At 34.9% G+C, this 23,876-nt stretch overlaps 1 protein-coding gene across 2 annotated transcripts in view; it reads right to left on the bottom strand.

Annotated features, from left to right (window-relative positions):
* Positions 1-844: 844 nt before the first annotated feature.
* Positions 845-23,876, bottom strand: part of CNTNAP4 (contactin associated protein family member 4) — a 226,896-nt gene continuing 203,864 nt past the window's right edge. For both annotated transcript variants that reach the window (XM_033129161.1, XM_033129162.1), the window contains 7 exons: positions 21,365-21,604; positions 18,893-19,117; positions 17,323-17,456; positions 16,398-16,485; positions 6,394-6,612; positions 5,987-6,058; positions 845-1,818 (listed from right to left, as the gene is read on the bottom strand). In XM_033129161.1, the coding sequence (XP_032985052.1) occupies positions 1,625-1,818; positions 5,987-6,058; positions 6,394-6,612; positions 16,398-16,485; positions 17,323-17,456; positions 18,893-19,117; positions 21,365-21,604 (1,172 nt within the window). In that variant the 3' untranslated portion in view covers positions 845-1,624. The remainder of the gene's footprint in view (positions 1,819-5,986; positions 6,059-6,393; positions 6,613-16,397; positions 16,486-17,322; positions 17,457-18,892; positions 19,118-21,364; positions 21,605-23,876) is intronic.

Here is a 23,876-nt window from a genome sequence, read left to right as displayed (position 1 = left end):
CTAGTTAGTTGGTTATATTGATTTTTGGTACTTTCTGTTAAATGTACCCCATTGTTATAAGTGTACCCCATCATTGTAAATGCGAAGTGACTAGAAAGACACACCGTATATGTCATATAATACCGTGTTTCCCTGAAAATAAGACCTAGCCGGAAAATCAGCTCTAATGCATCTTTTGGAGCAAAAATTAATATAAGACCCGGTCTTATTTTACTATAAGTAAAATAAGATCGTATAGTAAAATAAGACCGGGTGTTATGTAACATAATATTATATAAAACCCGGTCTTATATTATATAAGACCGGGTTTTATATAATGTAATACAAGACAGGGTCTTATATTAATTTTTGCTCCAAAAGATGCAGTACAGCTGATTGTCTGGCTAGGTCTTATTTTTGGGGAAACACAGTATGTCATCACTGTTTAGGATGAGCATCCTTTAATCACTCTACTGGTTTTGTAGAAAGGGGCATGGTTGCTGTTTATATTTCAAAACGTCTGTCCTGGAGGTCAGTGCACAGCAAAATGTATACCTGAAGGGGTATATATTTTAGAATGGGGAATGGAAAGCTACACTTTGAAGTGTCTCTTTTTTTTTCTAATACATAAGACCATGGAATATAGTCAAGGGAGATCAAAGGAAAGTTGGTGATAAACTTTAGGAAAACAGAAGTATAAATCTATAAAGAAAACAGACATAACATTTGGGGAAAATATTCTCGGAAGTATATTTCATTTGAGATATTGCAGTTGTAAATAAAAATAAGTTTCTGCAGAGTTAAGAGTTGTGTTGTCATATCAACAAGTTTAGTTGCAAACATTTCACAATCCTTAGGAAATTGGCATTAGCCAGGGTCTTAACTACTGCCACTACCAAATGATGATAGCAAATGAAATAGAAAAAAATTTAAAAGGCCAGACATCACACACTGACAACCAACACACTTTCTGAGTCTTGTTACATATGAATTCTATGTTCACAGCTGAATTCTGACATTCAAAAACCTAACACATTAAAAATCATTAAGAACAGTCAAATAGAAAAAGAGCAATACAAACAAACCAATGACAACGGAACATCTTTCAAGACTATTGATAAATTGTATTGAATGTAATACAGAGAAAGGCAAAGGGGTTTGTTTAAATGCTTTTGGCCACGGAAGATGCAAACACCAGCCAAATAGGATCTTAGAAGCATTTCCAGGTCTATGAATAACACCATGGGAACACTAAAGCAAACACAGCGTATGTTCTCAAATAAAGCAAGGTCATTATAGTCCAATTTTGATATTTACCTCTAACAAATCTTATGCTGAGAGAGCGGGGCTACAGTTTTAAAAACCACAGTCATCACGTGAGTTAAACTTCTGCGTTAGATCATATCAGAACCATTGGAAAGTAACAGCAATATTTAATTCCTGGTTATAAGGAATGACTGCCATGAAATGTGTCACTGGATGAGGCTTCCTGGAACCACCTCACGTCTGGCTATGACAAGATGGCAGTTCTGCAAATCCATTGCCGGTACATTCAATGTAAAAACATCTTTTTTTTCCTGTCCATTGATAGCCCCTCGCTATTAAAACACACTGTCGTAATTGTAAGTGAAACCACAGCTACCAATCAGAAGAAGTACTCTTTCTGATTTTCACTGACTGCATTTTGTATATTAAGCTCACTTTTCAAAACAGCCTCAGCACTGTCTACATTTTCTGACCTTTTTGCCTCATTTCTTTTGTATAACCTTTTCTGCTGATAAATGCGGACAGCTATGGCAGTGATACACAGCAAGATAAAGACCACAACAGCTATCAAACCTAGTGAGAGAAGAGAAAAGAAATACCAAGTCAGAATTTTCATCTGAACAGAAACTGTGTTGACTTCATTGTTTAATAAGTCATAGTAAAATTACTTGCTACGCAAATCACGCATCTAGTATATATAAATTGGAAATATCAAAACTTCAGGTTATTTCTTGATTGGGTGGTATCATAATATATTGAGTTTACTTCAGAGTTCTATTTACCTTGTGGGTTCGCCTCCAGTTATTCTGAAAGCATAGTATATTGGATTTATGTAGTGCATTTATATTTAATAACAAAGATGGTCTCTAAGACCTTGTGGTCACTTCATGCTAATACTCGGACAAGTTTTAATTATTTTAAAATTATAGAGTAGTAGTAACACTGTAAAATAATTAAAAATGCTTTTATACTTAAATATGTAAACATTAGAATGAAGTTCATTTTCAAATCATTTGTCCTAGGCAGGAATAGGTTCTGCACGTGAATAATCCTGAATAATGAATATTGATACTGATATATAGGTATATTTAGATTATTTCTATATGAGGCATATGAAACATCTGGTTGTCAATGAAACATTTAAATACTACAATTGCTGGCTGTGCCAGTGGTTATCAACCCTGGCATTACATGAGGTCAGTAGTTTCAAAAGTGTGATCTATGAATCCCTGGGGGTCCCCGGGACACTGTGAGGGGTTCTATAGGGTCAAAACTATTTTCATAGTAATACTAAGATGGCTTTTTCACTGAATTGATATATCCATGAATACCGCAAAACAAGGTTGGGGAAGTTTTCTGGGTCCTTCGCGTGAATTAAGGCAAGACCACCAAACCTCTAAGATCGGTGGCTGAAAACATAGAGTAGAAGTCTTGCACAACCAAACCGTCTCAGGGAAAAGAAAATAGACAGTCAAAAGCCACATTCATTTAAGAGTGTCCCTGATGAAGACCTGAAAATTACTCATTTTATTAAATCTTGACCTTTGACTACAAGTCTTTTTAACACTTTGGGTGATTAAATGGATAGTATACATAAAGTCCTTCTGGCCCATCCTGAAATATGACAGCTGTCTCCAGGAAATGCGCGTGTGTGGACATCTGAGTTGTGTGAGCTGAACTGATTGCTTTTTGCTTCATGGAGCACTGTTTGCATTTGAAAGAGCAACTGATAAACTATGGTTGCTTTGACTTGGATATTTGGCAGATATTTTCTCCAAAATGAATGAAGTTTCATTTTAGAATGAAATCTGTTGCTTCATGAATGACAGACAATATGTGTTGTTGCCAGTGATAAAGTCAAGCTTTCACATGAAAAATAGAATTTGGAAAATGATTGTCTGTCACCAAGAGTTGGAGAGTGTCCTCATACTTAGACATTTCTGATGAGATCCATGGAGTTATTAACTAATGTAGTTTTTTTAGACAAAAGTTGGCATAATGAAAATGGCAGTGTAGATGGGCCCTCCTATTTAAAACTAGGACTCTTTGTTTTAGCTTAAATTAGGTGCAAACAACTCTAATGGAGTCCAACCAAGCCAAATCCAGGAAAGGTCTCGTCAGTCACAGTGGATTCCTGAGCACACGATTTCAGGGGCAAATTCACTATCACTAATCACAATATTGCCAACAGCTAAGCTGATTTTTGGCTAGGTCAGCCTTATCTGAGAAGGATAGCAATTCCTTGCTGGTAAATCTAATACAAGTGTGGTGACCAAATTCTGCACTTCAAATCTGAAGAATTTACTAATCGGTGTGGTTACTTTTTTGTTATTATTAGCCAGGTTAATAAATAATAATTCTAATCAGAATATCCATGTGTGGTTATACCTTGCCTCTTAGAAAAGTAATCAGAGGAATTCTTATAAATATTTCTATTGTCTGGTTGTAGGCTCCTTGTTTAAAGGTGAAAAATTGGTGAAGATATTCTAGAGAGCAGGCTACTGCAATTGTAAAATAAACATCACATGGGCCCAGAGAGGACATCCAGACAGTCAAAATCATGGATGGACTCTGGAAGTAGTTTGCTCCATGTATGTGATTTATATCCTTTAATTTGGAGAAGATGTAATATCAGGATTTGTCATGTCCAAGAAAAATCTTGATCTAACCTGTTACACAAACAAAACAAAACAAAACAACAAAAGATATTTTAAATGAAATATAGCCAACTACTGCATTCTATGACATTGCCATTTGAAGCTCTGTGTGAATGTGTTTTTATGAGGAAATTAAGTAGCTTTTTCTCTGTGTAAATCTGACCATCCATATCTGTGTAGCCTGGCCAGAAATCCTCAGCAGTGTCTGGGTCACCAGCTTTTAAATGTCTTATTAAATCAATTTCCCATCTTACATTATTCAGTGTTTTGTAACTGAAGAAAAGATTGTCTAAAATGGAGAACATTGGGGAATTATCCAATTTGGAAAATCCTTCAATGGGTTAATTATTGTTACACAGTGGGTGCAATTTATGAATAACTAGACAACGGTTGAAGAATTCTACCACCATGCTACCAGACGGGGAAATACACTAGAGGATGATATTCTGTGATTTAGCAGATAAATTGCACATGGTCCCAGACAAGGCCTTCTGAGTTTCGATGGCCATGGCCAGCTGCTCTGCTTCTGAAACTCAGTCCCTGAAATAATCAAAAGCAGACACCAGATCGGTAGACCCTGGTGAGTCCCTGGGCTGCAAACCTTCCATATTGTCTTCCTCTGATCTATGCATTTGAATCAAGTAAAAATTTCACCGGTGACCTATAATTTGTTTTCATTTCAAAATAACACAGAATGACTTACCAACACACCTTTCCATTACTCTGTAAATCTTGCCTATGATTATATACTCACTCTCTATTTATATCTATCTTTATCTATATTTCCTTATATCTATACAAGGTAAATGTATTGAAAGCACCATTGTGAGACTGAGACAATTTGTTTCACTAGGAACCCTGGTTTAAAACGTTGAGCTGATTTGAAATGCTACGGCTTTAAGTGAATTTTTACCATGTAATGTATTAATAATATATTAATGTATTTCTTTTAGATATGTAATTGTTACCTACTCTTCTAGCAGGGTTTTTGTTTTTTGCCTGCTGTATTAATAATTGGGGATCCTATTTTAGGTATTTTTAATTTATACACCATTAATTTGATAAAAAGAAAAGCAACTGAAATAGCAGTGGGGATGTTAATATCCTCAGTGGGGATGTTAATAACCCCACAAAGATTTGACCAGAACTGTACTCTGTCTAAATAAAATCCTAACTACTTGAAGGACGTTGATGTCTACATGAGTAAGGCTATGAAAAATAAAACCAACTGCATCAGGCATAAAGCCCACATAAGTTGCCCAAGTATGTGAGTAAACACATTATCTTGCAATGTAATAAAATAATTGTTTATTTTTTATGTCCATATCATGTGGACAGAGTGTGGAGAAAAGGTGAACGACTTAACATTTCAATAATTTGATGAATTACATCCTTAAAACCATTAATCTGGAAGAAAAGAAGTTTATTTGGAGGGTTGGTTTTGAATAAATTCTATCTCTGAGAATGTGCTGTTTCATTGCCAGGAAGATATACTTTTAAAAATTTTTTTGTTAATTCTGTAATGTAAAATAACTATGAATGACTTTTATCCCATTTACCTATCATTTGATAAAAATGCAACTAAAAGTGTAATCTTCATTGATGCGAGCATTTAAATCATGAAAAAGTCTGTTTTATTAAGTATTAAGGCAACAAAATATATACTTCTAATGTTAATCTCAGGATTTTTTCTACTTTTTACATAAACCCCTGCAGAAACAGTGATATGTCCAAGAATCCATCAAAAATGATACTTCCTGAAATATACTCAGAATTATCTAGGGAATGTAGATAACCATTTTCAATTCATTATTATACGGTTTAGCAACTATTCTTTAAGTGTGATGCTTCAGTGAAATTATCAATTATTTATACTGAAAATCTCCAAGGAAGCTGGGAATTCAGGACGACTATACGACAATCCAGTACTAAATAATAAACCGCCCCCAATTATCTTAGGATTCAGTCCTAATACTTAGGATATCTATAGATTCTTCGTACATAATTTCTTTAATGCTAAATATTAATCATTACTAGTTATGATAATAAGTACCAAAGAAGAGCTCATTCGTGCTTTGTATTACCTCCAATCACTGCAGAGTCATTTTTGATTGCATTAGCTCGGGGTTCTCTGTCATCTCTTGTTCCAGAATGATCTGCAATTAAAGGACAAAGACAAAGAAAGGAGAGGGGGTGATATAGGCAAGTAAGAAGGAGAAATTTTATAAAACTTCATAAATACTTTAAACCAGAACAGAATTTTGTAGGTCACTGGGGGATCTCTGTCATTTTAAACTTAAGCAATGTCAACTGTAATGGCCCACACGCATAAGAGAATAAGAATCTGGAAAAGAACAAGAGAACTGACAGTTATACAAAATCCATTTTAAGAAACCATTTCAAGTATGGAGCATCAATGGCAACATCAGAAGAGTTTAAATCCAATGGCCAAGCTGTGTTTGTGACTGAGGAAAGAAGACCCATATGCTACCTGCAAAGGAGTGTGTCCTTTCCCTTGATGTGGCATCAGTGCCAGCCTGGGACACACAGCTGGACTCTGTCACATGTCCCGAGACAGTGATGAGGGCTGGGCGGCTGGGGTGCAGGGCAGCCTTCAGAGGGGCCACGTGGCTGAGCTGCACTGCAGAGAGACAGCCCAGGAAGCCCTGTGCACCAGCCAGTGCTGTCTCCTGGTCAATACCACTGGGCTCTGTAAATCCAAAGAAACACCGCAATGTTAGCAGTACAAGTGCAAACGGGAATGCCATAGATGGAACATTCTGGGTCTAAGAAAGCAATGACAATATATATATACAGCGACTAAATTCCTTCTTCTTTTGTCTTTATTAAAAGAGTCAGAACCAGTAAGTCTTTCCACAACAGTAAGACTTTCCAATTAATGGGGGCAAATGGCTAATTAAATATGCTATGACAAACTCTCTCGAAATGATTAAATTCTCCCTAAGAATGGGTCAGGTTGCAAACTGATGAGAGTTTATGATGATGTTATCACATAGTAGAGATTATACCCCCAATTTTTTAGGGATTCTCCCTAATTACTCATGAACAGCAGTGAAAACTCATACCTCGCTACCTTTTCTCCCTGTTTCACTGTCTGCCTACCACTCAGACAGAAATATCTGTGTGCCCCCTATAGACAGATATATACTACCCCCAATTTAATGAGAGTTTACTTAATATGGGACTACTGTGGAACAGAAATTGGCTGGAATGCCAGAATATTCATTCATAATTTTGCAGTGAAGAATATATTTATATTTTATGCTTGGAGAGCATGAAATATAATAAGGGGAATTAATCATCGAGTTTTAAAGCTCAAAGGTTATCAGACTCTGGTGCATCCATCCACCCAAAATAAAACAGCATGGCTACTCTCCCCTGCATAGCACACGTGTAGACACGGATGACATTTGCATTTTGGTCTCTCTTTTAAAAAAATAATACAATAGATATTAAGTATTTATTGAGTGCTTATTATGTGCAAGGCACTGTTCTAAGGGATTTGCATGTTTGTGTTTAAACCTTACCATAGCCATGAGTTATCTCATTCTAGTCATATAGACAAGACACTGAGGTTTAGAATTTTAGTGATTTGCCTGAGGTTACACAGTTGCTGGTGTTCATTATGTACTGGGCTCCAGGCCTGTTGGACTTCAAATCACAAACATCTTTTATTTATGAACCACTTTCTGATTGACAGAGTCTTTCCTTTACTCTGCTCATATCTCCTGCAGTGCCTTTTATTTTATTTTATTTTATTTTATTTTATTTTATTTTATTTTATTTTTATTTACTTATTTATTTTGGCACGAGGGCAGCTATTCTTGAAGTAATTCTGGACAACTCAGGTCGGATTGAACCTGTCTTGTTATAACAAGGTCACTTCCTTTTCCTCTATTTTCATTCACATTTTATACCTAATACTAAAAATACTAATGAAATGTTTAGTATCATGAGCATCAGTCTCTATGAAAAGAAATCTGAAAATTAGAGGATGACGTCACCCTCCTGTAGGGGTGAGGATATGGAATTCAGGCCCAGGCGTTCTAACTCTGGAGGCCAGGTTCTTATCATCAGACTACTCTGCCTCGGCACACAGACGGCACTGAGAGATTATCACTCTGCTGCTCATGTATTAGACCGTGAGCTCCTTGAAAATATGGGTGACCCTCAACACCCAGCACTGCATTGTTCCATAGGAGACGTCTCATTAATGTGTACAAACCAAAGAACTAACTTAGTCCCACCACATAGCGGTCACTCATTTGAACTGGATATACATCCACACATAAAAGGGATCAAATATATGTCGATGGAAGGAGAACTGACTCTGGGTGGTGAGCACACAATGTGATAGCTAGATGATGTATTATAGAAATGTACACTTGAAACCTATGTAATTTTACTAACCATTGTCACCCCAATAAATTTAGTTTAAAAACAAAAAAATATTTTTAGAAAGACAGCATTCTTGCCTTGGAGTTTTGTTGTGTTTTGTTTTGTTTTCCTTTAATAAGAAATGAAAAGGAAATACTATACTTCAATAGCAACATAATTAAGACAGTGCTTTTCACATTTCTTCTACAAGGTTAAAATCTTAAATAAAATTTCTACAGACCTTTAAAAAAATCTTACCTTTTAAATCAAAAAAATATATATATATGTAAATAGATAAGATTCATTTCTCTGGTAAAAACCCGTTGTGTAGCAACTTTTAAAAACTACACCTTCAATTTGAAAATATTTTATCTATTATAAATTATTGTATAATAACCTTAAACTCTATAACTTAAAATGGACAGTCAGTTAATACTTATTGTTTTAAGAGCTAAAGACACAGGAAATGAATACCTTGCAATTCAAGCATCTTGCATTCTAGTAGAGAAGACAGACAATAAACCTAGAAAAAGGAACTAATGGAAATTTTTAAGAGTGATAATACTATGAAGAAATAAATTAGAAAATGTGATGGAATGTATCTGAAACAGAACTTTATCTTGATAAATGAGGTGACTTTTTTTGCATCTGTTTTAAGGATTACAGCCTGATTCTCTTAGTGGTCTGTAGGCCTTACTCCAGCAGCTTCTGGCTCTTTTACTCCTTTCTCAAAATTGTAAGATTTGTTGTAATTTAGGAAATTTTATCAGATTGTCCTTAGGTGTGCATCTTGTCTCATCTATTCTGCATAGATCACGGTGGGCCTTTTAATTTGCAGACACAAGGTGTTTCTTTAGCCTGGACAATTTCATATATTGTGCGTATAAGTATTGTTTCACCTTCGTCCTTTTACCCTTCTGGGCTGCCGGTTACTCACATTGAGTCTGCATATTCTCTAACCGATTTTACTTTCTCTCCTGATTTCTATCTTTTAGGACTTATTTTTGTGTGGGTCAAGTGTTTCATTCACTTGAATTCACTTGATGAATTCAAGCATCAACAAAGATGATTCTTTCCTGCTGTTTTTTTTTAGTCTGGAAAAATCATAATTTTTAGTTCCTCAAGGTCTTTTTGTTGATTTACTAGAATTTCCCTCAAGCTCTTGTTTAATTTCACTCAGAATGGCATCTGTCTCCTTGAATAACTTTATTTTGATAGGGAATGATTCTGGTTGCTTTGGTTTTTCTCCCATTTTACAGCTCTTGAATCTTCTTAAGTATGGGTTGTTTTCCTCATCAGCTAGTTGATTCTCAGCATTAATTTCCTTAGGTGGCTGAGACCCAGAGAAGGTAGACAGGTTAGCCATTCATGTAAGTGAAACTGCAGGACGAAGCACCCACCCAACCTCGGGATAGAAAGGAATTGGCCCAAATTTCAGGTTGCCCTCAGCAGGATTCAGGAAATTTTCAAATTTCAGATCATTGTCTTTTTGGCAAAAAGGAAAAATGGGTACACTGATGTTTTCAATGCTGACCTTTCCTCCACGCGATCCAGAGTTCTATGCAAGCCAACAATTTCCAGTTGTGAGGTGGGGAGGACCTGCAAAATTCAGGCTCTCTCCCCTGAGACTCTTCTAGGTCATCCCCCAGACTCTTTCCCAACCAGAAGGCATGGAGTCCCAGAAAACTTTCTCACCGGCAACCTCCAGGCTCTCCCCACCCCCCCTGGCCTGCTGGGCTAGACAAACAACTACTTGTTTCAGGGGAGCCGGTGGGTTGGAATTAGAATTAGAAGTGAAGGGGAACTACAGGCCATCTCCCCAGAACAGAGTCCAAACAAAATGAATGGCTATATTAAATTGTTCATAAGCAAAGTTGGCCTTAGAAATACACAGCATCATCCACATTGACAATTGTGCTAATAAAGCCAATGAGCAAAAATACTTTTTTTCCTTTTACCTGACTCCTGAAGTGGCAAGTCATGTAAAGGTTAGAAGAGGGAAGGTGGAGGAATTGAAGACAAATGTCTCCTGGTTTATACAAATCCTGATAAGACAATCATGTCTTGGATATTTCTCATTACAAAAACTCTTAACTGACTCAGATTTTTGGGTAGTCTTGCCTATTAAAAAATAAAATAGCCTCAATTATGTTTTCCAACAGGGAAGGACTTCTATTTTGTTAAGAAAGAAGCCTTTTAACAAAAGACCTACAAGAAAAATAGAGTATCAAGGAATTAAAATTTGTATGAAGTGCTTTTCTATTCCTGTTTCTGGAAAGGATATGAAGTAAATGGCAGAACAGTTAAAAGGAGTGCTTCATGAAATTTCTTGTGATTCTCACAACAACAAAAACAAAAAAGCAAAAAAAAAAATACAACAATAGAACACAAAAACAAACAAAAAATCTCAACAACCAAAAACTAAAAAACAAGACAATATGAAACAAAAATAAATAAAACTCAGAAAACAAATCTAAGTCGTTTGGCTATACCCACGAAAAGAGGCCATCTTTTAAAAGTATCTGTAATCCATAGATATAAAGATAAAGAAGGCTTGCCTGAAAATGGTGCAATGAATCAGAGGAGAAGCAGGGCTAAAACCCCGAAGGCATTTTTACCATTATGTGCAATTACAACAAGAACAAAAAGAGTTAGTGAAAAAGTAAAACGGCAAAGCAAGCAGCAAACACTGAAGACAGAGGAGTAGTGTTTCATAAAAGGTATTTACTTGCCAACCAAGCCTACTGCTCTGAGAGATAACCTTGAAAACTGACTAATACAAAAGCTATTGATAGTTAGATATCTATCTTGGGGTAACCTGTACTTCTCTTGTGCTTTCAGCATAACCTGTCTCATCTTAAGTGTCATGTGACAAGACATTTACAAAATTTACTTTCTTATGGCTTCCCTTGGCTTTGCAGCAGGTTTGACGTAAAATATCTCAGACTGGAGTTTGTTCCTACAGCTCTTCTGAGGAGATGAAGTAGACATCCTCTTCCCTCTGACCACACACTTTATTTACATCTGGCTTGAATCTCCACTGCAGAAACCTGAGTTACTTCCTGGCTCTGCAGCCTCAGAAGAGATAAATGAGCCCTATGGGCCATTGCCTCTAAATATACCGAAGCTACTGCTCAGAATGAGTAAAAACCATCTTCAGGCTTTTAGAAAACTCTCCTAACATAAAACACAATCCATGAACAGAACTCATAACTTAATTTTACAATGAGCTTCGGGTAAAAAAAGAAAATGTAACACAGCTTATTAGTTATGGAGGAAAAGGAACCAAGTTGATTGGATGCAACCTGGTTCTTCCCACCACCACCATGATGTACCAACAAATTTTTTTGTCGATGTTCTTGCGCCATTACCTCCTTGACATAAAAAAGTAATAAATAGTAATTGTAAACTACACTCCGCCTTTGAACAGTGACTTTTCTGTCATTTTACAATAAGTTAAATTATATCATTATTCAAAATGTGAGCACATTTTCCATGAGAGGTTGTATGCAATTTCAAGATTATGTAATGGTCTTAACTGAGATTTTTTTTTTTCATGTGGTAGAATTGCAACCCAATAATTGCTTAATAAATTGGCAACACAATTTTATACCTTCAAATTTCCTTTGATTAATTATATCTTAGAGAGATCTCTTTTTATGTTATTTTCAAATAAATAGTTCTTTTAAAGGAGCTGATTGAAGAATCATTAAATTTGGCATTGGTATTTAATATATTCTGAGCAACGTACTTGACAAAGCAATGACATCAGGCTGTCTGCCTTTTCAGAAGGGGAACCAGAAAAGAATTGTTTTCTCTCTGTCTTCCAGTACTAATTTCTACAAATAAGGATACACTATAGGAACAATTTTTTCACTCCAATCATCGTCAACAAGCATTACTAGCAGATATCAAGCAAGGAGGGTAATCTTTAGGTGACAATATCAAATTGTACTATGAAGACATGGAAACCATCTCTGACACTCTATTACAATTAACAGACAACACTAGCACAATTTAATTTTACTGCTCTTATTCTGACTAGTTCTGCAGATCATTAGACTGGCCTGTCCAGGAAATCTTTGCTGTGGCTAAGCCCTCTCTCTACCCCTAAGGTCCTGTATCCACACCTCTGCCAATTCCTTCCCCTCTCTCTCTCTTTCATCAATGCCTGTTCTTTAACAAATTCACTCACACAATAGTGTTAAGTCCCCCATCGTGGCTTTATGTTTTACTTAATCCTAAGTGCAGGTACATTTTAAAGCATGTTAGTAGTAATTAAAGAAGAACAATTGCTATCCCCTTTTTATTTTAGAAATTATTCTAGTTTTATCATTGTATGAAGGTTTCTAGATTTGGCCGCTGATAAGTATATAATTTGGGATTTGTGACTTTTGCTTTTATTGCTTGGTATTTTTTGAAGTGTAAGTAGAACTCTGTGTTTTATTATGTTTGACAGTCAAATGAGAGTGAAGTCATTGTGAAAAAGGTTTACTTGCCCATCCCACCTGGAACACATACATGTGATTACATGTAACTGACAAAATCCCAATGACTACCGTATCATTTCCTCTATAATTAAAATTAGATACTATGTCTCAATATCATGAGTGTTCTTTGAATTTCAGACATGACACTTCTGATCTATGCTCATGCATCATGATGAGGAGAAAAGGTATTTAATTTTCTAGATCTGGCCAGTTCAGAATAATACGTATAGCTAACTCTCTGCAAATGACTAAAATAAGGATGAAATCACACCTGCACTGAAGATAGCCTATGACCTGGTTAATTGTAAAGATATTAAAAAATCGATTAATACAAAACATGATTTTAAGTAGTTTCTTATAAGACTGTAGCTACACTATGTATTGAAGACAGTCTATATTTTAATGGTTAAAATACTCAAAAATCAATCTGATGAATAAAAACATGATTTTAAGTAGTTTTCTTGCTCTAAACTGTACTTCTGTATGAAAACTTTCTTTTGAAATAACCAGTCCATTATCTTAAGAGTCATTTCACAACATATTTACAAAATCACAGTGCCCTTAGGTTTCCTTACCTCTAGGCACTGAAGCAAGTTTACATAAAGGATTCCTGACATATTGGGGATTGTTTGTAAAGCTCTTCAGTGGAGACTGAGTAGATGGCCTTTCGTTGCTAACTACAGACTTTATTTACATCTGGCCTGAACCTCCATGGCAGTAATCTGAGTCTACTTCCTGGCTCCATGGCAGTAATCTGAGTCTACTTCCTGGCTCTGTGGCCTCCAAAGAGAGAAATGATCACTATTGATCATCACCGCTAATACATGAGTGCTACTACTCAGAATGAGTGAGAATAACCTCCAGCTTCTACTTAAAACAAATCACAAAACCAGTCTAACATACAAAAGTACCCAGGTACAGAATCCAAAGCTTCATATGACAGTGAATTAGGAACATGAAAACCAAATTTAATGTATTCTACTCATGATAGGAGGATCTGAACTGAGCTGCTTGGCTAATGCCTTGATCTTTCTACCAGAGCTGCCAACTACTAATACATTATTATGGCCAAAGTTAGTGAGTCCTTAAATAGTTAAGTGTAATAGGGACTTAGAGGTGGTTTCCATGTCATCATCGTACAGTTTGCTATTGTTTTTTTTTTTTTTTTAATTTACCCTCCTTTCTCAATATCCCCAAGTAATGTTTATTAACGTCGGCCGTAATCCAATTATCCCCATAGTTCTTCCTAAATTTAAGAAATGATTCTGGAGAAAATTGAGCGTGTAAAGTATTTCCTTTGTTTCCAGGTTTTCATGTGAAATGGCAGTGGATGGTCATATTCTTAAATCTTTGGTTGAAAATGGAGGCACATTTCAACTCCAAAAAAGTAACTGGTCAATGTTTATATTCTGTTCCCTTAACATAAATATTCAGAGATTATAAAATGGTACAAAAATTTTTATTTATTTTAATTTGGAGGCTGATTGGGAACTATTTTCTCAAAAGCGACATAAGGTGTATTATACTCAATTAGATACCGAGGAACATTTTGTGCCACGATTATCTGTATGCCCACTAACTATCAGTTCCGTGAAGGCAGATGCAGTGTATCCCTCAGGTAACCACAAAGTATGTGTTAGTGAATCAGTGAGCCAAATCAGCTTACAAAAGTGAAAACCATATTTGGTAAGCATGGGGACAATGAGAACGTGTCTTGCAGACCTCTAACTAGAGGAGAGTAATTGGCCAAGGACCCCAGCTGCTGGGCTCAGAAAAGCATTGTCAAACTTGGACCAAGGTCATCCTTCCCCTGGGCTGCTCCTGGCCATTGGCTGATCACAGCAGGGACTCAAAGGCAGGCCTATGCTTGGGAAACAGGGGACTCCTCTGATGGCTGACTAACTCAAGGGTTCCCCAAAGACTTCCCAACCTTTCTCAGACTGCACAGAAGTCTAGGATACTTCTGTCTAGCTTTCCCTCCCCTTCTCCTTCATTTGGAGGCAGACTGGCATGACCATCTGATGGCTCTGCTGGTCTTGGCCAGCACCCTCCCTATTCTCTCTTAATAAAATCCTAACATGGTTAATTTTGCCTTGGCAACTGCTTCTTGGAGGACCTGGACGAACATAAGAGACTTCAAGATGGAGCAACTCTCTGGAAAATTAATACTCCCATTTTAGCAATTAATATATGCTATATTAAAATATAATAATAGTCTACATAACATTGTATTGTAATGTCATATACCATGCCAAGTTTGACCATAAATTATTAGTCTCCTTTGAATTGAACTCAGAATTCAAAGGAAGTAGAATTGGTCCTTGGTCAAGATCTACACCTTATGCACATGCCAAATAAATTCTTTCTTACACTTTTAGGAGAATAAGTAGAAGTTCATTGCTGAATTTGGACTTTATTCTTATTTTTTTAGCATGAGAATGTGTATTTGAGGAATATGCTACTCTTGTAAAAACATTAACATCTTTAATTCCATACTAATCTCCCTTATTTACAAAAATGGAAACAAATATTTATAAAATGAATGTTATTATTCTCCTGTTTGATTAATCCAATCCTCCTCATAGAATGAAGATCATTTTCCCAATTGTTTTATAATATCTTTAACATATTTCTACTCACAAAAAACTATTTTCATCAGTAACTCCGGTGTTAAATTTGAAGATATTATTTATTCAAAAATACGATTTTATCAACACTATGCATAATTGTTAGAATTTTCTATCTTGTATTTTACATTTTTATGTAATGCCTCATCTCAGATCCTGCTAGACTGAATAACTCTTGAGCTGTGGATTTGTTATATTTATTTGATTTTTTTATTACTATAGTAAAATTTATGTAATTTACACTAAGAAACTCACTTGTAATATTTCAGTTAAGCTTCCACATATCTAAATAGCACTTTGCACATATTTTTTATGTCTATTATAGCACCCTGGAAGAGCACTGCAATTCCTGATACTTCTACTGTTGGTTTGAAGAATAATAGCACACAATTTTGGTGCTCATCATTGTACTTGAAAGCCTATAAATATTTATAAACTTAACTATTAACCTTCTGAAGGGCCAATATTTTGATCATTCACCATGGGTTTAATCAAACATTCTCAAGACTGTGAGATGATGTACAGAGAATGGAAGGAATGATGAATCAAGGAACACATAACAGAAAAGGTCAAAAAAAAATTCCATTTACTATCTTGGACAAAATCATTCACGTTACCTATTATTTCTACTTTTATTATTTGATATTTTTGAAGTGTGAGAGCAATACCCTATTTCATTTTGCTGGACTGAGGCATAGCAGAGACCAAAATGGCATTGCAAAGGAGAATGCCTGGTTACTGCGCAGAAGTCCCTACTTGTGATTCCATGCATCTCTGAGAAAGTACAGCTGCTGTCTTGATTATTACTCACTTCATAATTAAAATAAGGCAAGAGATTTCTTTTGGCATGATGAATTTGCAGGTAGGATGTGTGTGTGTGTGTGTGTGTGTGAGTGTGTGTGCGTGTGCGTGTGTAATATGACTCTTCTGCTCCCTGTTTATGCATCATGATCAGGGGAAAGGTCATTTCTTTTACTTACCTAAAATCCTGCCCAGTACAAGAGACTTGACTGCACTGAATTCTGTACCTGACGTCAGGTGAACTTGTCTTCTTGCATTCTCGTCAAGCTACAAAATTGTTACATGAGATGCAAACATCCAAATGGAGGCCGTTTTTTTTGTGAAGAGGACAGCAGTCAAAGGAAAAAAAAAAAAAGACAAAATAGGCAATTGTTTGTATGGCCCCAAAGATTTAGAAAAACAAATTTTAAAGAGTTAGCCATTTATAAAGGTGAATATTATTTTCTAAACTATTTCTATACTACCCTCAGGTACCATATACCCTACGTTTTATCCCCTTAATCACTTTTTTTTCTCTACTGTTTAAGAAATACAAAATTGGTAAAGCCAACAAAAAGATATGAGTTATTTTCACCCTGATTCTTTTACTTAGCTTGGTATTTTTACTTGAGTCATTCAGCTAAGAAATTTTCTTATATGTAGAAGGCTGAAACATTAGTGCTTTTCTTAAAAAGCTGATAGAGTGAATAATTTCACTTTATCTGCTGTGACTCTCATCATTTTTTATATATGCAGTAATTAATTTCTGTGCCAGAATTATAGCTGCATTTAGACCCATCTGAAGTAAACTGTTTTCATTAGAGTAGCAATAGTCCTATAAGTAGTACACTGCAATAAACGAGATAGCATTTCCCTCCCGAACAAAGTAAAACAAATGAGGAAAGTTTGCATTTTTAAGTATCAAATATTAATAATATCTTAGACAGAATCTCATCCCTTAAAAAACTCTGAACACATTTGGGGGTCTGGCTCTGATTTGTGCACTAGCAGCAGTGAAAAAGACTGTCTTTGTTTATTCCATTCATTATCAGATTTCCGCTGTGGGTCCTTCATGCTGCAGAGTCCTAATTGTAACCATTGCTTCTGTTGGATTTAATACATTACCTCTACAAAGACCACTTCTTCTTCTCTGTTAATCATTATGTGGTGGAGTTGGCCATCAGCCATGTTTTTGAAATCAAAGGTCACAACATCAGGTTCTTGATATTTATTTAGCTTGTACCTGATCTGCAAACTTCCTAAAGTAGGAGGGAAAAATTATATTTTCAGTGAAAATTGTAATTTAAGAATTATTTATAACAACTCAGAGTACATATTTGGTTCTTTACTGATTTCTGGAGCAATATTCACAACATTTTATTTGGGTGTATCCTGTCATCATAATTCCTAGAAGTGAGTTTCTCAGTGAAATTGCATTATTTTAAAAATCAAGACCAAGCATGTTGCTAATATACCATCTCTTTCCTGCAAATCCTGATCTTTTTCCCCTAGAAGTCAATATGCAATTAAGCAAAGGCAAATCTCTGTACTCGCATCTGACTTAAAAAAAAATAAGACTTGGTATATTACGAAATGCCAAACTATTGTGGAATATAGAAATAACATTGTTTCTATAATCTCATCTTTTAAAAAATATATATACCACTTCTGCAATGCATTTGATTAGTGAAATTATTATAAGAAAATGTAGTTTTACTAAAGATGAAAAATATTTGGTCAAGTAGTCAGGTCATAAACTTTTGAATGAAATTAGGGTAAAATGGATGATTTTAAGCCAAACTTACTATTACAATTAATACTGCTCAATTGCCTGCAAAAATGTCAATTAATATACTTCACATAGTATCTTCCAGTTTAACGAAGAAAATGTCCTAATGTACAGATAAGCTTCAAGCTCAAAATGATTACAGTGAGGGTAAATATACTTATTAAACAATACAATTTTTATTTTGATGTTCAGTGCCCTTCGGCCACATTAAATTTAGTTGAAATGATATATTCATATGTTTGTACATTTGTTTATTTTCCTCATGCAGAGAATTTATTGATAAAATTTTATCTTTAATCAGGTTATAAGGAAGAGAAAAAATAGCAGTAAGTGGGTTTCTGTGGAAAGGCTTCTGTAGCATACTCATGTCCTAATCCACACACCATTACCCTGCATCGATGTACACAGCATTTCCCGTGACTATTTTATTGCCTATAATTAGAATTGACAGATTATTTTGTGGACATTTTCTTATACATAACACTAGCTTGTTAACATTCCTTCAAAAGTTCTCTAATTTGATTTAAAGAAAATATTCGTTATGGACAGAGAAGCATCTTATTTCAAAATGCACCACAAAACCGATACTGATATTCATATGGAATAGTAAAGAGCGTCTAGCAATAATAAAAATATAACAAATATTTTATATAAATAAATTAAAATTCACATGGTTATGAAAAATTATCAAAATGATAGAGAGATAAACACATCTTAATTACTTTAAATAATCCTTTTCGATTAAATGTATGGGATAGTACTGAAAAAAACAAAATTGAATACAAAAAGCAGGCACACTTTTTTCCCCGTTTGTAGTTTGAGACAGAAGAACACAAGAATGATCCATATTATTACTGATCTAATGCTCTAACTCAATTTTCTCTCTCTCATCTAAAAAGCACTCACCATTTTTGGCAATGATAACTGAAAGGTATTCTTTATAAAAGGAGCTCACATAAAGCAGTAAGCTTGGTGTTCGTGTTGTTCGGAAGCTCAATTTGATCATTTCTCTGCTCAGCTTCATATCACCATGAAATGAAGCAGCGTGGGAGCTGGAATTTTTACTTAACGAATAATTTTCTTGAAAATTGTAAATCACGGATGAGCCAGATCCAAAATATGCAGAAATCTCTGAAATGATACACACATTTTATGTTTAAAAAAATTAAGTACAAAGATCTTGTTTCAGTTATGTTAGATGATTTTTTAAAAAATTAAAAATAATGAATTATATAAATATAACAAATACTCTCAAACTAGAATTAAATAACCAGCAAATTAACAGAGCTTTCATGACTTTATGGCTTTATGTTAGAATTACATGTAATTAATTCACTAGTTAATGGTATAATTGAAAGCTTAATGCTCTCCTGAGTTTAGACATAAATCAGGCTTCTTGACTTTCATCTCCCTTACCACTCATTTTCGTATTTAAATTTTAAGTCCCATCTATTATTTTATAGCCAGAATACACTAGCCTTCCCATAATAGGAAGAGAGGAGATTTGAGGGATCCTCTTACCTTCTAGGATCAACAGGTAGAAATTTTGTCTTATGCCTAAATACTTTCTCACATTTATTATGCCCTATAAAAAGACTGCTACATCTAGTGATCCAAACAAGAAACCATGCAGCCTCTTTTAAAACATTTTACAAAAGCATGGTATGTAATTTATATGAGATTAATATCCCAAATTCACACATGCATGTGCACATGCACCCACACATACCAAATATATATGTATAAAATGAAGAGGGCAGTGGGTGAGAGAGTTAGTTTTGGATCCCTAAACCCTGCTTCTCTTGATTACTACAAAGGGCCAGTTGTTGAATATTTGTTGTAAATGATGCTTACTGGTAATAAAGCAATTTATTCTCCATTCCCTTGCCACTTTAGGAGATTTTTTTTTCGTTTGTTTTACTATTTTTATTATCTACCATATACTTTTTATAGTCAATGTAAAACGTGGGTGCAGAATGACATTCCTGATTGCACTTAGCAAAATGAGCCAGAAATCGTTTAGATTTAGAAAATGAAGAAGTCTTCTTGTGACAAAATGGTCTTAATCCTACATTTAAACGTGAAAAGTCTCTGAAGATGGTAGCAGCAGTGTGTGATTTATGACTACAGGTTGACTTTAAATTATAACTTATTTCTTATGAACAAGTAGGTGACTTGAAGAGTGCATTTTTCACAACTTCCATTAAATAATCCCAAATGATTTCTTTGCAAATTGGGGGATGGCTTCAATTTGGAGCCAATTTTTGTTAGCCTCCTTCCAGAAAAGATTCAGTAACCCAGAAACTTAAATAAAGCAAATGAAATTAAATTGGATGACAGTTCTCTATGAGAAACTATGAAAGTATAATAAATGTTTGTATATTCAGAGAAGTCTGTCCAGAACACTTAATACTATACTCAGTTCATTTTTCCTTCCGTGATGTAGCTCAGTGAACAAGACGAGCTGAAAAATATTCCACCATTTTACTTCACAACTATCACAGAGCAAAATGCCTGAGGATCTCTGTTTTGCCATACATCAATATTTAATAGATATTTTTCAACATGGTCTTATTTTTCTTTCATGTTGTCCTTATATGTTTTATGCATTTGGTGACATTTTTTCTTTTCCATTGTCCTTCTAGTTGCTCATTTCCGCTTTGCACTAAAATGAGGCCATTTTCCTTCACGATGTTCATCTGCACTTGTGTTCTCTGTTGTGAATTTTCAATCTCTTTTTATTTCACGGAATATTGGCAGGTGACCATCCCTGATAAACTTCACTGCAGTTAGTTAAAAAATTCTTTATCTTGGCACCTCAGCCTGTCACACTAAAGTGTATACATTGATTCGTATAGTCCTATTTTTATTAAATGCATTCCTTTCAATTATGAAAAAACATTTAATGGAAAAGTTATTTATATTCCTGGAAAAATACTTCTTTGTCAAAAACAAACAAAAAACAACAATGCTTCCTAAATTTCCTTGCATTGTTGCCTATCTTCATAAAAAAATAACAATAATACTTTTAGTTATTTTAAAAGAGAGAACTGTCCCAAGGGGCAGGTTGTTGACAACAATATTAAGAGTATCAACAGTAGATGGAAAAACGCAGATTGAGCAGCTAACACTTTAAGACATCTAGAGGCAACTATTAGAAGATTTATCATCAATAGACACTAGCTTTTTAAAAAATGAGGCAAATACCTAAGTAATGAAGTGTGATTAGCATAAATTGGTAATTTGCAAAAAAAAAAAAAAAAAAACCCAGAAAAATGGAAATATTTTTGTTTCAAATAGCCATACAGACAAGAACTCCCAGACTTTTTTTTCTTATCAAATATGTTTCCCTGTTAGGGTACCCCATGTCATACATACCATTTGAGCAGAACGGCCCTGTGTATGCAGAGAAGGTGCAGTCACAAGAGAACCCACGGGGCTTTTCTCTGCATTTCCCTCCATTGAGACACAACTTTCCATAGCTGCTGCAATGACCTCTACAACCTGGCTCCACTCCGGGAGTCACCTTGGCTCTTTCCTCCAGGTCCACGGCCAGCCCGTTCAACTGCAGAGACCGAATGCATCCCAGAAAGCCTCTCTGTCTGGTGGCAGTTCCACCTAAAAGGGAAATACTGCAAATGGAAACACGTTCCTAGGTGTTTTATTCAGGATTTAAAGACCAAACAAAACTGAGGCCTCACAGAGAATGTAAAAAAATTGTGGCCTTACAGAGAATGGCAAAAATTTGATGAGCAAAAAATATAATTTTGGAAGCATAATTTGTGATAAAATATTAAAAGATTTCAAAAAAATTTAAAACATTAATTCATTTTTTTCCAAAAGTGAATTTGTTGTATATTTGTTTCCTAAAAATGTTTATCAACTTTAAATTGAGGAGAGGGTTTTTTTTATTAGTCTCTTTATTTCAAAGAACAAAATAAAGGCTATATCTTAATTCAAAATAACAGTGAGATGTATTGATATTCTTATGTAGGAACAATTTTCTTTGTTTACAATGTTAAGTAAGCATATATTTGTGGATAAGTGTGGTTTCTCCTTCATATTGGAATCTGATTCTGATGCTGGTACAATTTTAATTGAGTGAGAACTTTGAAGAACTCCTCAAGTCCTTCTATCTTGACTGCATTGATGTGATCTTTTGGTTGTTGCTTTTTGTTGTTGCTGTTGTTAAATGATTTTGTTAAAAATAAATGTTGTTTTTCTAAATGTTAGTCCAGTGTTCATTGTTTTAAGCTTGGAAAGATTCTGAACAAAAGTGGGGAAGAGGACTAATGAAGGAACATAGTGGTATAACATTTATTGAATAATATGCAATATGTACTTATCAATTCACCTTTGAAGAGGTTTAAAATGTTTAGGAAGGATCAGATCCAGTTATCCTAAGGCAGAGGTTCTCAAACTTTAAGGACTATGAATATCACATGGAAGAGCTTCTTAAAAATACAGATTCAGGGGCTCACTCCAAGAAACACTGATTCTGTGGGCCAGAAATAGGGCTGTGAACCTACAATCAACGAGCCTCATGGGTGAGTCTTTTTTCTTTATAAATTTTTATTTTTCAATTACAGTTGACATACAATATTAGTTTCAGGTGTACAATGTAGTGATTAGACATTTATATAACTTTCAGAGTGATTCCCCCAATAAATCTAGTGCCCATCTGACACTATACAGTTATTAGATTACTATTGACTATATTCCCTATGCTATACTTTACATCCCTAAAACTATTCTGTAAGTTCTAATTTGTACCTCTTAATCTCTTCCCTCCCTTCACCCATCCCCCCAACTCCCCTCCGATCTGGTAATCATCAAAATGTTCTCGGTATCTATGAGTTTGTTTCTGTTTTCTTTGTTCATTTATTTTGTTTTTTTACATACCACATATAAGTGAAATCATATGGTATCTCTTTCTCTGTCTGACTTATTTCACTTAGCATAACACACTCTAGGTCCATTCATGTTGTTGCAGATGGCAAGATTTCATTCTTTTTTATGGATGAGTAATGTTCCATTGTATATATGTACCACTTCTTTATCCATTCATCTATTGATGGATACTTAGGTTGCTTCCATATCTTGGCTATTGTAAATAATGCTGCAATGAACATATGGATGCATATGTCTTTGAATTAGTGTTTTGGATTTCTTTGGATAAATACCCAGAAGTGGAATTACTGGGTCCTTTGTCTCTCGTAATAGCCTTTGTTTTAAAGTCTATTTTGTCTAAAAGTATTGCTACCTCAGGTTTTTGGTTATTTGTTTGTTTCCATTTTCATGAAATATCTTTTCCACCCCTTTACTTTCAATCTGGGTGTGTCTTTCAATCTGAAGTGAGTCTCTTGTAGGCAGCATATGTAAGGGTCTTGTTTTCTTGTCCATTCAGCCACCCTGTGTCTTTTGATGGCAGTATTTAATCAATTTACATTTAAATTAATTATTGATAGATATGTTGTTATTGACATTTTATTATTCATACTTTTTATCTTTTCTTCTTCTTCTTCTTAAAGTCCCTTTAACATTTCTTGTAATACTGGTTTGGTGGTGATGAACTCCTTTAACGTTTTTCTTGTCTGGGAAGCTCCTTGCTTGTCCTTCATTCTAAATTATAGTTTTGCTGGGTAGAGTAATCTTGGCAATAGGTCCTTCCTTTGTCATCACTTTAAATGTTTGCTGCCAACCTCCTCTGGCCTAAAAAGTTTCTGTTGAGAAATCAGTTGACAGTTTTATGGGAGCTCCCTTGTAGGTAACTAACTGCTTTTCTCTTTCTCTAAGATTTCTCTTTGTTTTTAGCCTTTGCATTTTAATTATGATGTATCTTGGTGTGGGCCTCTTTGGTTTCATCTTGTTTGAGAATCTCTGTGCTTCT

This window comes from Rhinolophus ferrumequinum, chromosome 15 (genome assembly GCF_004115265.2).
Source record: "Rhinolophus ferrumequinum isolate MPI-CBG mRhiFer1 chromosome 15, mRhiFer1_v1.p, whole genome shotgun sequence".
Taxonomy (NCBI): domain Eukaryota; kingdom Metazoa; phylum Chordata; class Mammalia; order Chiroptera; family Rhinolophidae; genus Rhinolophus; species Rhinolophus ferrumequinum.
This window is presented reverse-complemented; position numbering and strand designations above follow the sequence as displayed.